Source organism: Myotis daubentonii, chromosome 12 (genome assembly GCF_963259705.1).
Source record: "Myotis daubentonii chromosome 12, mMyoDau2.1, whole genome shotgun sequence".
Lineage (NCBI taxonomy): Eukaryota > Metazoa > Chordata > Mammalia > Chiroptera > Vespertilionidae > Myotis > Myotis daubentonii.
The window spans coordinates 45,130,436-45,148,158 of NC_081851.1; the positions used below are offsets into that span (position 1 = coordinate 45,130,436).

General features: G+C 39.9%; 1 protein-coding gene across 2 annotated transcripts in view; it reads right to left on the bottom strand.

The window, feature by feature from the left end:
- The window catches only part of SANBR (SANT and BTB domain regulator of CSR), a 56,405-nt gene that overhangs the window by 19,951 nt on the left and 18,731 nt on the right, over positions 1 to 17,723 (bottom strand). For both annotated transcript variants that reach the window (XM_059659717.1, XM_059659719.1), the window contains 4 exons: positions 14,825 to 14,911; positions 14,606 to 14,716; positions 10,995 to 11,118; positions 5,906 to 6,058 (listed from right to left, as the gene is read on the bottom strand). In XM_059659717.1, the coding sequence (XP_059515700.1) occupies positions 5,906 to 6,058; positions 10,995 to 11,118; positions 14,606 to 14,716; positions 14,825 to 14,911 (475 nt within the window). The remainder of the gene's footprint in view (positions 1 to 5,905; positions 6,059 to 10,994; positions 11,119 to 14,605; positions 14,717 to 14,824; positions 14,912 to 17,723) is intronic.

The following is a 17,723-nucleotide window of genomic DNA, read 5'->3' on the forward strand; positions in this document are numbered from 1 at the left end:
TGTGCAAAACGGGTTCAGGTAGGAATATGCCTACTTTGTCTAGAGTTTGTCCTTGTGATTTATCAATAGTCATCAGAAATGCTGGTATCGTGGGACACTGTCGTCGAATCAATTTAAATGGGAGGCCAGTGTCAGGTGGGGACAAATTAATTCTTGGAATCAGAACAGCCTCTCCCTCTGCAGATCCTGTCAATACTTCAGCTTCGATAATGTTAGGATGTAATCTTTTGATAATAAATCTGGTACCATTACAAAGACCCCATTTACTATTGAGATTTCTCAATAGCATGATGATTGCACCCACTTTCAATTTTTTTAAAAAAATATATTTTATTGATTTTTTACAGAGAGGAAGGGAGAGGGATAGAGAGTTAGAAACATCGATCAGCTGCCTCCTGAACACCCCCACTGGGGATGTGCCTGCAACCAAGGTACGTGCCCTTGACTGGAATCGAACCCGGGACCCTTCAGTCCACAGGCCAATGCTCTATCTACTGAGCCAAACAAGTCAGGGCCTCACTTTCAATTTTAATTTGTGACACAGCATTCCCGAAGAAGTAATACTATTAAGAAATTCAATGGGAAAATTTTCCTTTTCAGCATCATCTGTGGAATCAATGGAATCATCACTCAAATATGTGTGAAAATCTCCAACGAGTATATCCAAATTTTCTTCATTTAATTTTTGAACATGCTCATTTTTTGGACAAAGAATTGCACGTTTAGATATATTTTTAATATCATCTATAGCAGTGGTTCTCAACCTTGGCTGCACATTAGAATCACCTGGGAATCTTTTTAAAATCCTGATTCCTGGGCCTTGTCCTCCGGAAATTGTTTCTTTGTTATGGGGTGGGGCCACAACATTAGAAACAAAGAAACAAAATTTCCGGAGGATGAGGCCCAGAAATCAGGATTTTAAAAAGATTCCCAGGTGATTCTAACATGCAGCCAAGGTTGAGAACCACTGATCTATAGATATTTCCAAAGTTAGCTTCAATAATAGATCCATTACAAATCATTTCATTTCCATGCTCTGCTCCGAGGGTGGGTTCCTGCCTGAAACCCTGCCCTCCAGGAAACAGCTGGGGGAGGGCACAGCCGTTTCCAAGACAACCGCTGCAGGACTGACTTCCTTCCGTTGGATGCGCTTCTAGCCGTGCTGTTACACCCAGGGTTTTTATATAAGTAGATTAAAACTTTATTGTACTGAGCCACTACAGTGTTTTGGACAGGTTCAAGCCTTGGACTGATGAGAGGGCACAGTCCTCTCATTGCCACATGCAAGTCCCAGCTTGGAGGGCAGGGCCCTCCCAGCACAATTACAGCCAACAGCTATAGTTGTAAGCTTGAACCTATGGTCCAAACACATGGCCCCACGTGCCTGAGTGATGTAGGCTTGATAGAGTTCAGGTGCATGTAGTTGAGTAGGATTGAAACCCAGGAGAATACTGTAAACATCTTGGTCACGCCCTTACTTTGCCTCGTGGCATCTGCTATAAAATAAAGACATGGCTGTGGGCATAGTTGCTGTCTCTCAGAGAAGCAGCATCCCACAGAGACCCGGCTTTCATTCTCTTATCTGTCTTTTCTAAGCCTTTCAGCCGCCCCCACTCAAGTTCATCCTTGGCTGTGCTGGCGCGGCACACTTTATAAAGATATGCCTCCACACTCCAAGGGCAGGTTCCTGTCTCAAACCCCGCCCTCACAGGAAACAGCTCAGGGGAGGGTGCAGCTGTTTCCAAGACAACCCCTGCAGGACTGACTTCCTTCTGCTTTGTCGCCAGACCGGTCGTGATGTTACACCACCCAGGGTTTTTATGTAAGTAGATATTTTTATTGATTTCAGAGAGGGAGAAGGAGAGAGAGATAAAAACATCAGTGATGAGAGAGAATCATCGATCAGCTGCCTCCTGCACACTGCACACCAGGATCAAGCCCGAAACCCAGGCATGTGCCCTGACCAGGAATCGAACTGTTACCTCCTGGTTCATAGCTTGACACTCCATCATTGAGCCACACTGGCTGGGCAGTATCACCCTGTCTTAAATACCACAGCTGTATAATAGAGGCCCAGCGCACAAAATTCGTGTGTGGGGACAGTCCCTAGGCCTGGCCTGTGACCAGGGCCATCTTCCCCAGCTGCCCACAGCCAGCCCCACCCTCCGCCATCATCCACCCCCAGTTTCCCGTTCGCCATTGGGTGATCGGTGCCTGATGGCCAGGTGAAGGGACCAAGAGGTGGTCAGTAGTGACTGGTCCAGCTCATCTGGTCATTCTGCTGTTAGGGTCAATTTGCTTATTACCCTTTTATTATATAGGATAGAGGCCTGGTGCACAGGTGGGGACCGGCTGGCCTGCCCTGAAGGGGGCCCCGCATAGGGACAGAGGGGTGTCTCTGCTGGGGGATGGGGTTGGCCGGGGCGAGGGGCCATGGGGTTTGCAGGCCGGCCCTGCCCCCAATCAGGGTGGGGGTCCCCACTTGGGGCGGGGCTGGCCTGGATGAGGGGCCACATGCAGTGTGCAGGCTGGCTATGCCTCCAACTGTGTCAGGAAGGACATCCAGAAGACATCCGGTCTACCTGGTATAATTAGCATATTACCCTTTTATTAGTATAGGCTAAAGGCCCAATGCACAAAGATTCGTGCAAGAATGGGCTTTCCTTCCCCAGGCTGCCAGCACTGCCTTCGTTCTGGCCTGGAGCTGCCTTTCCAGCTTCCCATGCTGCCCAGAGGCCTGGAGCAGCTGGGGTGGTGCAGAACACCTGCATCCCGCCCTGCCCCCAGCCACTTGGCGCCTGCATATGCAAATTAACCCGCCATCTTTGTTGGGTTAATTTGCATACTCACTCCTGATTAGCTGGTGGGTGTCCCAAAGGTATAGTCAATTTGCATCGTTCTTTTTTATTAGTGTAGATTTTAATATTGGGCAGAGCAAGTACTTTTCTATCTTGGTGATCTTTGAAGTTATTTTAGCTATTCTTGGTCCTGTGAGTTTCTAAATACATTTTAGAATCAGGTAAGCAAAGTTCCCAATAAAACCATTAGGATATTTATTGAGATTGCATTGATCTATATAGATAAGTTTGGTGAACATTTACATCTCTACAATACTGAGTTTTCTAATCTAGGAACCTGGTACAACAATCCATTTTTTAGTTTTCTTTATTTTCTCTCAATAATGTTTTGTTTTCTCTATAGCATTCTTGCACATATTTGTTACATTTATTTCTAGGTAACCTCACTGGTTTACAGAAATATAATTGATTTAACTAAATGCCTTTTTCCCCCCTAAAAATAAATTACCTGGCAATCTTTTTTTTTTTTAATATATTTTATTGATTTTTTACAGAGAGGAGGAGAGAGAGATAGAGAGTTAGAAACATCGATGAGAGAGAAACATTGATCAGCTGCCTCCTGCACATCCCCCACTGGGTAAGTGCCCACAACCCAGGTACATGCCCTTGACCGGAATCGAACCCAGGACCCTTCAGTCCGCAGGCCGACGCTCCATCCACTGAGCCAAACCAGCCTCGGCTACCTGGCAATCTTTTTAAAAAAATATTTTTATTGCCCTGCTGGCATGGCTCAGTGGTTGAGTGTCAACCTATAAACCAGGAGGTCATGGTTTGATTCCTGGTCAGGGCATGCCCAGGTTGCAGGCTCAATCCCCAGTAGAGGGCATGCAGAAAGCAGTCAATCAATGATTCTCTCTCATCACTGATATTTCTATCTCTCCCTCCCTCTCTATACCTCTCTGAAATCAATAATATATTTTAAAAATAAATAGGTCTCTCCTATCAAAACAAAATAAAACAAAAACAATAAACAAATACTCATAACCTGTTACTGATCCATCTTCTTCTTTTCTCAAATTTCCTAAAAGAGTTGGGAAATTTGAGAAAGAGTTGCCTCCATTTGTTCTTTCACTCATGTTTCAGCCCACACTAATGAGGCTTCAGGATCTGGGTAACAACAAAACAGCTCTTCACAACTCTGAATTCCCAGTCAACAAAGTCAAAACACATTTCTTTCATTATCTTAATTGATTTCTTATCAATGTTTGACATTGTGGACCACTCTCTCGTTCTTTAAATACTACTCTCTTGACTTTCATGGCAACATTCTTCACTTCCCTCCTATTATTCTGGCTATTCCTGATTATTATTCTTGGTAGCTCATGCTTCTCTAGCCATTAAATGTTAGAGTTTCTCTAGGTTCCATTGTAGGGCCTCTGTTCTTGTGCTCACCTATACTTCGTGGCTTCAAACATCATTTATTTGCAAGAAGAGTTACAAATTATTATCTTCAGCCTAGCCCAGCCGTGGGCAAACTACGGCCCGCGGGCCGGATCAAAATGAATAAAACTAAAAAAAAAAAAAAAAAAAAGACCGTACCCTTTTATGTAATGATGTTTACTTTGAATTTATATTAGTTCACACAAACACTCCATCCATGCTTTTGTTCCGGCCCTCCGGTCCAGTTTAAGAACCCATTGTGGCCCTTGAGTCAAAAAGTTTGCCCACCCCTGGCTAGCCACTCCTCTGAGAACACAAACCCATATATTTAACACTCTTTGCCTGGTTACCTCAGAGCATCTCACATTGAAAAATGTCCAAAATAGAACGCGTGAGCTTCTCTCCAAACCTAATTCCCTTCTGTTGTTTCCTCTTCAATGAATAATACCACCATCGATCAAGTAGCACAAGCATGAAACTGAGTCATCCTTCTCCCTCTATGATACAATCCATCAATCAGTTTTATGTCCTAAATAGAATTCATCTATTTCTCTTCATTGCCATTACCCTAGTCCAAGTTACCATCATCATTCTCTAAGGCTATGTAATAACTTCTTGACCCTAATTCCACTGATTATTCCTCAAGCCATTCTCCAGACAACTGATATTTTCAAAAACTTAAAATGAGGAAAAAAACTCAAAGATGGCTTATGAGGTCCTGTCCGTCCATGGCCTGACATCTCCAGCATCTCCAGCCTTGTCTTGAACTGTCATGTTTTCTGTAACAAGCATGGTTTCTTTCAGTCTCTCATATTCACTGTGCTCCTTTTGGACTTGCTGTTTTGACTGGAAGGCTCTTTCCCTTCATCAATGAAATACCAACTCCTAAAGAAGGCATTCCTTGGCTTCAGTGGCCAGGTAAGACCAGCCTATTAACAGACATTATAACTCTGAATACTTCTTCCAACATTTCTTTGTGTGCTTTTTCCCCTTTTGATATTATTACCTGAACTGTAAAGCTCCATTAAGACAGAAACTATCTAATTTATATACTACTCTTTGTCTTGCACAGTATGTGATACAACTTTAGTACTTTATAAATGTAGGAGACGGGGAGAGATAAAAGTAGGTGTATAGTCGTGAGTATGGGAAATACAGAGTTTATTCCAGTATTGTTATCTATTAATTGTATTATTTTTCATACAAAAACTGTAAACTTACTTTAGCCCCACCCTGTATTTGTTGTATGGAGGATGATGAGAAGGAGCTTTAGGTTCCTTTCAGCACTCATGAAATTTAATTACATAAGATTTTCTTTTTTAAAAAAAATATATTTTATTGATTTTTTACAGAGAGGAAGGGAGAGGGACAGAAAGTTAGAAACATAGATGAGAGAGAAACATCGATCAGCTGCCTCCTGCACACCCCCTACGGAGGATGTGCCCGTAGCCAAGGTACATGTCCTTGACCGGAATCGAACCTGGGACCTTTCAGTCCATAGGCCGATGCTCTATCCACTGAGCCAAACCGGTTAGGGCTACATAAGATTTTCAAAAGTGTTAATGATCAAGGACTCTAACCTATGGCAATACTCATGTATTGTACCAAGATGCATGTGCAAGGATGCTCATTGCAATACTGCAATACCATCAATCCTTTACCTTTACCTTTGTAAACTGAGTAGGATCAAACCGAAGGACCTTCTGGTTACAGCAGGGATAAATTCCAGTGCCCACAGTACTAAGTGAACTGGCTGCAGGAGGATAAATCACCGCTTCTGAGTGATACTGACAATGTGAAAATTCTGTGCAGAGGAAAACCTAAATAAAAGAAAAATATAAAATCAATTATTATTACCACATTGAAATTTACATCTCAAAAATACTTTAATCAAGATCACATACTGTATGTTCCCTTTACATAAAAAGTACAGAAGTATCAAATCTCTGGAGACACAAAGTATATTTGTGGTTGCCTGAGGTTGGAGATAAGATTGGGGAGTGGCAGCAAATGGACACAAGCAATCTTTTGGGGGTAATGGGAATGTACTGAAATTGGATGGTGGTGATGGTTACACAACTCTAAATTTACTAAAATGTATACTTAAAATGAATGACTTTTATGGCATATAATTATACCTCAATAAAATTATTAAAAAGAAAAACCAAGAACACTTTACTCAAAATTCAGATGAATTAATTGATCTTGATGTACATCTAATTTTACAATAGCCAATCATATAAAAAGTTTCTAGTGAAAATAATGAAATAAAATTTTGTCTTGATTATTCTTTGCATTTTAAGATAAATATTTAACATTAGTATTACTGAAAACAATGGAGTAACTTGGAATCATTGGTAAAGAAACATCAAGGTTTAATTATAAAATAGACTGTTTTTTAAAAAGTAATAAACTGTTAGAATTACATTTACCATACAATCCAGATATGTTTATAAGTTGATAAAAATAATTTAAAGAAAATAACAAAATTAATCATTTTAAGCACTGATCTTTATTTTTGTTGTTAATCCTTACCCAATGATATTTTTCCATTGATTTTTATTTTATATTATTTTTTGATCATATATTTATATATGTATTTTATTGATTTCAGAGAGGAAGGGAGAGGGAGAAAGAGATAGAAATATCAATGATGCGAATCATTGATTGGCTGCCTCCTGCATGTCCCCCACTGGGGATCGAGCCTGCAACCTGGGCATGTGCCCTTGATTGAAATCGAACCCGGGATTCTTCAGTCTGCAGGCCGACGCTCTATCCACTGAGCCAAACCAGCTAGGGCTCCATTGATTTTTAGAGAGAGTGGAACAAAGAGGGGGAGACAGAGAGCGAAACATTGATGTGAGAGAGACACATTGATTGGTTGCCTCCCACATGTACCCCAACCAGGGCCAGGGATCGAGCCTACAACTGAGGTACATGCCCTTGACCAGAATTGAACCTGGAACTCTTTAGTCCACAGGCCAGCCAGCACTCTGTTCACTGAGCCAAACTGGCTAGGGTTAAGCACTGATCTTGAACACAAAGGCAAAAAAGGATAATCTATAATTCAGAATACTTACTTGTTAGTTCTAGTTGATTTTCAAACGATTTTTAATTAAAATTTTTTGAGTCTGATAAAAGCTATAAGGCATACACTCACACACAAAGTATTTAGCATACGAATTATTTTTTGAGTTTATGAACTCTCCATAATAAATGTTAAATGCTATAAATAAAATCAATTTTCTATAAAGGAGAAAAAAAATCCCTCAAATTTTCTATGTTCTGACAAGCTAAACAAGTCAGGTTTTAGAAGCCTGATATTCTTTTTTAAATATATACATTTTATTGATTTTGTACAGAGAGGAAGGGAGAGGGACAGAGAGTTAGAAACATCCATGAGAGAGAAACAGCAACCAGCTGCCTCCTGCACACCCCCCACTGGAGATGCGCCCGCAACCAAGGCACATGCCCCTGACCAGAATCGAACCTGGGACCTTTCAGTCCGCAGGCTGACGCTCTATCCACTGAGCCAAACCGGTTAGGGCACCTGATATTCTTGATTATAAGTGATATGATGTTACAGCTATTAAATTTACAAAAAACATAAACACCAGCTTGACAATATCAAGTGCTAGTGAAAATGTGGAGCAACTAGACCTCTCAGAGACAGCTGGGTGGAATGCAAGTTCAGGACTTTGGAAAACTGTTAGGATTACATTTACCATGCAATCTAGCAATCCTATTTCTAGGTTACCTAAGGGGAAAATCTATCCAATATAATAAAGAGCTAATATGCAAATGGTCATCATGCCATCACACTGGGGCCAGGGGACCTGAGGCTGGGCCAGGGGACCTGAGGCTGCGCCTCTGGCCCTCCGGGGCTTGACGGGGGTGGGGCTGCTGGGTCTGGGTCTCGTGCGATTTCAAGGCGCGGACAGGTGGGCGGGGACTTGACTCTGGGTCCTGTGGCGCGCCCCAGACTCTGACAGGAGGGAGATTTTCATATACATTTTACTAATTTTCTTTCATCTCTGACACTTCTATTATAGAGAAAGGGCAAATAGCAATATTAAAATATTTCCTCTAAATAATTCTCTTTTAATGTGCATGAATTTCACGCACTGGGCCACTAGTATTTACATGAAAGTCTATAGGAAATGTTTATAGTTGCTTTCTTCATAATAGTCCTAAACTAGAAACACCTACAAAGTTCTTCACTGGTGAATGGATAAATATTTCAAGTCCATTTTACTAGATAAAAAAATCTGGACCCAAAAAATAAAAAATGTTATAATAGTATCTATATGACATTTTGGAAGAGTCAAAATTATAAAGACACTTAATCAAGTCAGTGATTGCCAGAGTCGGGGGTGGGAGAAGGAACTGACTACAAACGGGCAAAAGAAATTTTCAGGGTGTTGGAACTGGTTTATGTTTTGATTGTGGTGGTAGATACATAACTGTGTGTGTCAAACCTCTTAAAAGGAACTGATTTTACTGTATAAAGGTAAATTTTACTGTATATAAATTATATTTCAATAAGTCCAATTTTTAAAAATTGAGGGGACATAGGGAGTCCATAGGGTATAAACCCATACAGTTTGAGAAATCTCACTCTGAAGGTTTTAGTAAGTAGCTCCTCCTTCACTCTACATAAAATCATTACTCAAGTGAGAGAGGAAAATTACTGGGGGCAGGAAGACATTAGGGAGTCATAAAAAATTTTACATAGCCCTGGCTGGTTTGGTTCAGTGGATAGACTGTCAGCCTGCGGACTGAAAGGTTCGATTCCAGTCAAGGGCACATGCCCAGGTTGTGGGCTTGATCCCCAGTAGGGGGTGTGCATGAGGCAGCCAATCAATGATTCTCTCATCACTGATGTTTCTCTCTCTTCCTCTCCTTTCCTCTCTGAACAATACAAACATATTAAAAAAAACTTTATGTGGAACACTCTGAATCCTATATAATAAAAGAGAAACATGCAAATCAACCATCCGTCCGCTACACGCAAGCCATGCCCACCAGCCAATCAGGAGCGAGTATGCAAATTAACCCAACTAAGATGGCAGCGGCCACGGAGCTGGAGTGAGCAGGAGGCTTGTTTTGCCCCCGGCAATGCAGGAAGCCAAGCTTCCTGCTTGCCCTGGGCTACGCTCAAGGCTACAAAGTTTCGATTATAGAAGATAAATAAATCCCAGAAAAAGAAAAAAAGGAGAGGGTGGGAGCTTGGATTGCCAGGGGGTGTGGCCAGCCTGAAAACAGCCATCAGCCCCTTACCCAGGCTGGCCAGGCACCCCAATGGGACTCCCCTACCCTGAAGGGGCTGTGGGCAGCCTGAAAACGGTCCTCAGCCCCTCACCCAGGCTGGCCACACCCCCATGGGGTGAGGGTCCCTGCTGGGGGGCTTGGCCAGCCTGCAAACAGCCATCAGCCCCTCACCCAGGCTGGCCAGGCACCCCAGCGGGACCCCCACCCTGGTCTGGGACACCCTTCAGGGCAAACCAGCCAGCCCCCACCCATGCGTGCACCAGGCCTCTATCCTATATAATAAAAGGGTAATATGCAAATTGACCCTAACAGCAGAACCACTGGGAATGACTGGTCAATATGACACACACTGACCACCAGGGGGCAGACGCTCAATGCAGGAGATGCCCCTTGGTGGTCAGTGCGCTACCACATGGGGAACTCTACTCAGCCACAAGCCAGACTGCCAGCTGCCAGCACAGCGGTGGTGGCGGGAGCCTCTCCCGCCTCCTCAACAGCACTAAGGATGTCCAACTGCAGCTTAGGCCTGCTCCCCGCTGGCAAGTGGACATCCCCCGAGGGCTCCTGGGCTGCCAGAGGGATGTCTGACTGCCAGCTTAGGCCCAATACCCCAGAGAGCAGGCCTAAGCCAGCAGGTGGACATCCCCCAAGGGGTCCCAGACTGCGAGAGGGCACAGGCCGGGCTGAGGGACCCCCCAAGTGCACAAATTTTTGTGCACTGGGCCTCTAGTTTATACATAAGCCTAATTAGGAATGATTGTGATCTATAAAGATCTATTTATTCTATAAAAGGATTTATTATAGGTACCTTCACATAGCAAGCTTTCCTGTGCTTTTATTATAGACTCATTTATTAAAAAATGAACAAAACCCTTTGGGAACACAGCTGTTATAACAAGAAGGGATATGTCAATCGCATCCTATCTGCAAAGGTGTTTCTAAAGAAATGCATGGGCTACCATTTACATTTGATGTTTGACTTTTAAATGAAAATAAAGGTGACAGCCCAGTTCAGTGCTCTTCACCTGGCAAGGAAGAGTGTTTGGCACATTAGTATGTGCTCATGAAATGTTACAGAATGAACAAAGATAGGCTTTGAGAAAGCAAAGTGATATTAAAGAAAGGTAAAATTAATTTAAAATAAATAAGTACAAGTAAAAAAATAAAGAAATGTATGGGCCAACAGAGAAACAGTTTAGCTGGAAATAATTGGAAAAATGTATTTGATCACTTATAACCTGTTGGTTTTCTAAAAATTCAGCAAGTCACTGATTGTTTCAACAATGAAAATAAAGAGGAAGAAGAAACATAGTAAGAGAAATTAAGTCAGATGTAAGCAATGTTTAATAGAACTGCTTTTGCCACCAAATTCTTATAAAGATGTTAGATATTGTCAAAACACATCCAAATATACTAATTAAATAGCATATACCAAAGAATCTGCTTTCAATGTTAGCAGAGCAGGATATATTTTTAAAAACTCACCTGAAAACACCTCGAACAAGTTAGCCAGTTGACTGTTCCCCACAAGCGCCAATATACATCTCTCCAAGATTTTAATTCTTCAAAAAGACTATTCAAATACTCATGAACATCCCAAGTCTTATCTCTGGGGAAAGAGCATCAATTGTTATATTATTTTATAAGAAATCAATATTAACAATTGTTTAGAGCAAATGCTTTTAAATTTGTGGTTTATATCCAAGAATAGTCCCTTACTAATAGTTGTAGAATGGACTGAACAGTAGGTAAAATATCATTTGGGAGTCTGTTTATGCTTTATTTTTCTGTGGATAACAGGAAAAGGTATGAATGGTTGAATGCCAAATTATTTTGCTAAGGTACATAAAGGATTATAAGTTAAATAAAGTTTGAGTAGGCTAACATTTGGGGCTTCAACATATGTTGCTTTATTCTAATTGTACATATTATATAATAAGTTGTTAATTATGGGTGATTCTAAACATTTCATTAATGTGTTTATATTATTCTCAGGAGGTATTTTTTAGTAATTAAATAATATAATAATATATAATTAGGTGTTGGTAATATACATTTTTATGTTAAGATCAACTTTAAAAATAGCAAAGGCACCTGGCTGACATGGCTCAGTGGCTGAGCATTGACCTATGAACCAGGAGGTCACGGTTTGATTCCTGGTCAGGGGCACATGCCTGGGTTGCAAGCTCAATCCCCAGTGTGGGGAGTGCAGGAGGCAGCCGATCAATGATTCTCTCTCATTATTAATGTTTCTATCTCTCCTTCTCCCTTCCTCTCTGAAATCAATAAAAAGTGTATTTTAAAAAATAGCAAAGGCTTAAAACCCTATTTGCTATGGTCATATGTAACTCAAGTTCCTATTTTTTCCCCCCAAGTTCCTTAATCTTTTCAGACTGTTTTTTTAAAAAATATATCTTATTGATTTCCTTACAGAGAGGAAGGGAGAGGAACAGAGAGCTAGAAACATCGTTGAGCGAGAAACATTGATCAGCAGCCTCCTGCATACTCCCCACTGGGGACATGCCCCCAACCAAGGCACATGCCCCTGACCGGAATTGAACCGGGACCCCTGAGTCCACAGGCTGACGCTCCATTCACTGAGCCAAACTGGCCAGGGCATCTTTTCAGACTTTTGCTATTTTTGTCCTTAACAAATAACAAAATGACATCATATTATTGCAATTTACATAGGCACATCTGTTTTAAGTTAAAGACAATTTTTTAAAATGTCATCATCAGCTGACTTGCTAAAATACTTTGAATAAAACAAAAATGGATGTTGAAGTTATCAATTTTTCTCACATAGTTCCCAATGTCAGAATATATATAGAATACATAATAGTTATTGCTATCAGAATGGAAATAATTTTCAAAATAATTGAAAACTGATATTAGATAGAGGAAGAGAGAGAGAGAGAGAGAGAGAGAGACAGAGAGAGAAACACTGCTCCTGACAACACTGGCCAGGGCAGAATGGACATAATTTTTTTTAATATTCACCTGAGGATATTTTTCCATTGATTTTTAGAGAGAGTGGAAGAGTGAGGGAAAGACAGAAATACTGATGTGAGAGGAAACACATCGACTGGTCGCCTCCTGCATGAGCCCTGACCAGGGCCCGAGCCGGGGAGGAGCCTGCAACCTGCTCTTGACCGGCATTGAACCTGGGACCCTTCAGTTCGCAGGCATAACTGAACCAAACTGGCTAGGGCCAGAATGGACATAATTTTCAAAATATGAATCAAGTCTCAAGATAAAAAAGTATAAAATCCCAGGTGCTTATAATAACTAAAAAGATTCCCTGATTATTGTATGAAGAGAAAAATGAAACATTTTAAAGTTGACTGTGCTATTCATATTAAGGTCAAATATGTTTTCTGTACTTCCATTTTAATGTTTAAACTATGAAATTAACATTTGTAGTTTTTTTCTTTAGTAAAAGTGGTGCACATTTTTAATGCAGAAAAAAGAACAAGCACAAAGAAAATTAAAACCATCCATAATACTCACTCAATGGTAACACTGTTAACATTTTAGTGGGCATGTTTCTAGTTTTGTTTTATAACCTGTTCTTCTTTTCACTTAATTTACCACTAACAACTTTATATGTAAGTATATAGTCCTTTACAACATTATTCTCAAAGGCTGCACATTAAGAATTGATTAGCTGTGCTTTATATACATTATTGTATAAATATTTTAGGTTGTTTAATTATTTGGGTGTTTCCCTTTTAAAATTTAAACAACATAGCAATAAATGTCCTTATTAAATGCTTTCACAAATCCAATATTACCTCTTTGTGTTAATTCCTAGGAGTAGGATATATTTGAAAGTTTTTGCTTTCTTGAGACATACCATTTAACAACACTCTCCCTCCAACTCAGAATGAGAACTGGTTTTGAACTTAAAGGGGAATAAAAAAAACACTATGTATTAATGGAATATTGACAAAATATGAAGAATACATAGATTATGGAATATTCAATTTTAAAAACAATTTTCCTCATTTACAAAAATTCACCTGAAAGTAAACTTGGTTCTCTTGTCATATTCAAAGTAACATTTATATAGATAACTAAAATCTGTTAGTAAAAAGAAATAATTGTAATGGTACTGATCAAAATATCTTTTGAGATAAATACACAACCATTTTTATCCTTTTAAAACTTAAAAAATATACTTACCCAGTCAATAAGACATAGCCTTTAAAACAATTTTGTTTTGGAAATAGCATCTCTCTAAATCACTGGTTCCCAACCTTTTTTTTGGCCATGCCCCACCTAAGCATCTCTGAAATCCTGATGCCCCCTGTGACATAATTCTTATTCTTCAAAAAGTGAACTCCTATTCATGTAGGAGGAAGCCTAAAAGGCCATTAACTTGGTCTAAACAAGCTTCCAAAGTACATGGCATCCATGAAAGAGAAAAACAAAAGAATGAAAGGGCAGCTGAAGTACTAAGGAACAAGTCACTAAGAAATTGTTTAAAAAATCTTACCTAATCCAGGTTAATGGGGGGCGGGGGGCAATGAGGACACATTTGTAATTCCTTAACTAATAAAGAATTTAAAGATTAAATTTTAAAAAAATAAATAAATAAAAGCGAAAAAAAAGAGGGAATATGCTAGAACCATAAGAAATGCAAAAAATTCACTGTTAATAACTCATTCTCAAATTGCGCCCCCTTAAAAACCACATTGGCCCTAACCAGTTTGGCTCAGTGGATAGAGTATCGGCCTGCGGACTGAAACATCCCAGGTTCAATTCCAGTCAAGGGCATGTACCTTGGTTGCAGGCAACATCCCCAGTAGGGGGTGTGCAGGAGGCAGCTGATCAATGTTTCTCTCTCATCGATGTTTCTAACTCTCTATCCCTCTCCCTTCCTCTCTGTACAAATCAATAAAATATATTTTAAAACAAAACAAAAAACCAAATTGCCCCACTGTGGGGCATGTGCCCCACTTTGGGAACCACTGCTCTAAATCAAAGTTGGATCACATGCAGAAAATATATCCTATTCCTTATAGGAGTAGTTATGCTTCTATAAATACACTAGTAATTTACATTTGAAAAGCTGTATTTTATTTTCACTACACCTTATGTGAATATACACAAGATTTCCATGTCGATCCACATTGATTTTTCCAGGAATGCAAGAAATTCTTCTTTCTGTTTCTTTTGTTAAAAGTTTCTTACACAAACAGCATCTATAACAAAAATTGATATAAAAACATACAAGAAGGAAAATGTAAATATAGTAAATAAGGATTTTGGCTGCATCATACAGCCTACCAAAGAAAAGCATGCCACTATACCTGTACAGCGTTGCTGCAGTATTCCGAGAATCTGGGTTCAAGTACTCAGGATCAAATAGTCTCTCAATCTTCTTACAAAACAGTTTACTAGTAACAACAAATGACCAAGTTAATTTCCTTTATTTATTTTACTAAAGTTACGTCATAGCAATGAAAACAAATGCTGACCTATCTGCACATGTAGAAAATAAGATTAATAAATCCTCAGATTTATTAATTCTCTTTGGGAATTTACAAATTAATTCTCCTAATGAGAACTGCTTGATCAATAATCTATTTTAATAAGAAAAATAAGACTGATAAATACCTACCTCTCTTTTAGTCTTTCGGTACTGTAATATTCAAGATTGAAGATTTTGGAAATTTAACAATTCTAGGTCTATCAACAACTCAGTAGTGGTAGTGATAAATACACAACCATTTTTATTCTTTTAAAACTTAAAAATATACTGATAATTACCAAAAAATATACTTATAATTGCCTTTAAAAGTGAATATGCGATAATCTATGTATTCTTCAACCCTTGACTGACCCGCTCCCTCTGGAGGCTGGGCAATGTCTCTCAAGGCCAGATTTGCAAGAAGGTGCCAGTGGAGCAGATAGAGAAAAGGGGGAACACACGCTCTTGGAAGGTGACACGGAAAGTGTAGAGGTGGGTGCAGGTCCTCCACAGCACAGAAGGACGCGGCCCCCACTTTGAGGTCCAGTGCCACCCTTAAGTGGGATAGGTGGCCACAGCTGAGGGGGTCCGCTCAGGACTGGACACAGCCCAGTACTGCCCATCGTTGAGCTGCAGTGCCCAGACACCCTCCTTGGGAGTGAAGGGCATGATCTTTAGCAACCTAACCTCTCTGAACCTTGTTTTCTCATCCACAAAATGGGGTTAATAATTCCAAACTCATAAGTTTTTAGGACGGTTAAATGAGATGTTTTTAAAGAGTGCCAGACATAGCATTAAGCATTCAATAAATATTAATACTTTATTAATATGCATAATTTGACTGAATTTTCTAATTAAACTAACTGCCATTAATTCCAAGTGTACCATTCTATCTCCATTTTCCCTCATGTAACAGCTGCTATTAAAGTCCAGATCCAGATTTAGGACCCTGATCCCATTTTTAAGTATTTAGCTCTTAGATAATTCCCCTTTGTCTCATTTCCCTTAATGATTACACTCTTGGATCAATTCCCTACATTATCAATTCCTCTCACTCTAATGAATCATCCTGGTCAGCAAATAAACATAATTCTCTCCTTTAAAAAAATACTTATGGCCCGGCCTGCATGGCTCAGTGGCTGAACATCAACCTATGAACCAGGGGGTCAAGGTCTGATTCCCAGGTCAGGGCACATGCCCAGGTTTCAGGCTCCACCCCCAGTAGAGGGTGTGCAGGAGGCAACCGATCAATGATTCTCTCTCATCATTGATGTTTCTGTCTGTCTGTCTCTCTCCCTTCTTCTCTGAACTCAATAAAAATATATTGTAAAAATACATCTGGAAAAAATCTATCTAAATTCAACTGGACACAGTTCTGTCCTCTCCTTATTCTACATGTGACAGCATTCTACACATTTGATCACTTAACTACTTCCACCTGTTTGAAAGCCTTTCCTTCCACCCATTGGCTCCTCCTTCTCAGGCCCCTCACTGGCTACACTCCTCTGTTGAACCTCTAACTAAATTTTAGATAGTCTTTTATTAATATTCTCATGCTAACAATTAGAAAATTAAATAAAGATAGCACTTACAACAGCACCCTGAAATTAAATACCCAAGAATAAATTTAATAAAAAATGAAAAGGATCTTTCCACTGAAAATTATAAAGCACTGCTACAATAAATGGGGGATTATACCATGTTCATGGACTGAATGACTCAATATTATTAAGATGTCAAATCTTCACAAATCTACAGGTTCAATATTAACCCCAAATTATTCTAGCAGGTGTGTGTGTATGTGGTGTGTGTATGTGTGAAAGAGAGAGAGAGAGAGAGAGAGAGAGAGAGAGAGAGAGAGAGAGAGAGAAATGGCCAGGCTGATTATAAATTTTTTAAAAATATATTTTTTGTTGATTTCAGAGAGGAAGGGCAAGAGATAGAGAGATAGAAACATCAATAAGAGAAAATTATTGATTGGCTGCCTCCTGCACGCCCACTAGTGGGGAGATAGAGCCTGCAACCTGGGCATATGCCCTTAACCGGAATCAAACCTGGGACCCTCTAGTCCGCTGGCTGATGCTCTATCCACTGAGCCAAACCGGCTAGGTGATTATAAAATTTATATGGAAATGCAAGGGACCTAAAATGGCTAAAGCAGCAATCTTGAAGAAAGGCATAGTTGGAGAATTTAGATAACAAAGAATATAAAGCTATTACAATTAAGACAATGTGCCTCTGATATATGTATCCACAAAGAAATCAACAGAAAATGCAGAATTCCGAAACAAAATTCACATATATATATTCATCTGATTTATAATAAAGGTGCCACTGCAATTCAGTGGAGAAAGGTTTGCTAGGAAATCTTATCCAGTTCCATGGTTTCAAACCTCATCTATGCTTATATTTCTGTTTTAAGCCCTGACCTCTGACCTGAACTTCAGCTATCCAACTATCTACTTGCCATCCTAACTGATGTCTAAAAATATATTAAACATGTACTTTTGGGTCATTAAATAATCTTAACATGACCCAAACCCATTTCTTGATTCCCTTCACTTCAATCTTTCTACTCTGTGGATGACACTACCATCCACTTAGTTGCTCAACCTTAAAGCCTAGTAATTACCCTAGGATACTCTCTCTTCCTACATCATTCTATAGGAAAAATCTACCAAATCTGTCTAATGACCTTCTCTGAATACATCTATTTCCTTCCAGCTCCATTGCTTCCA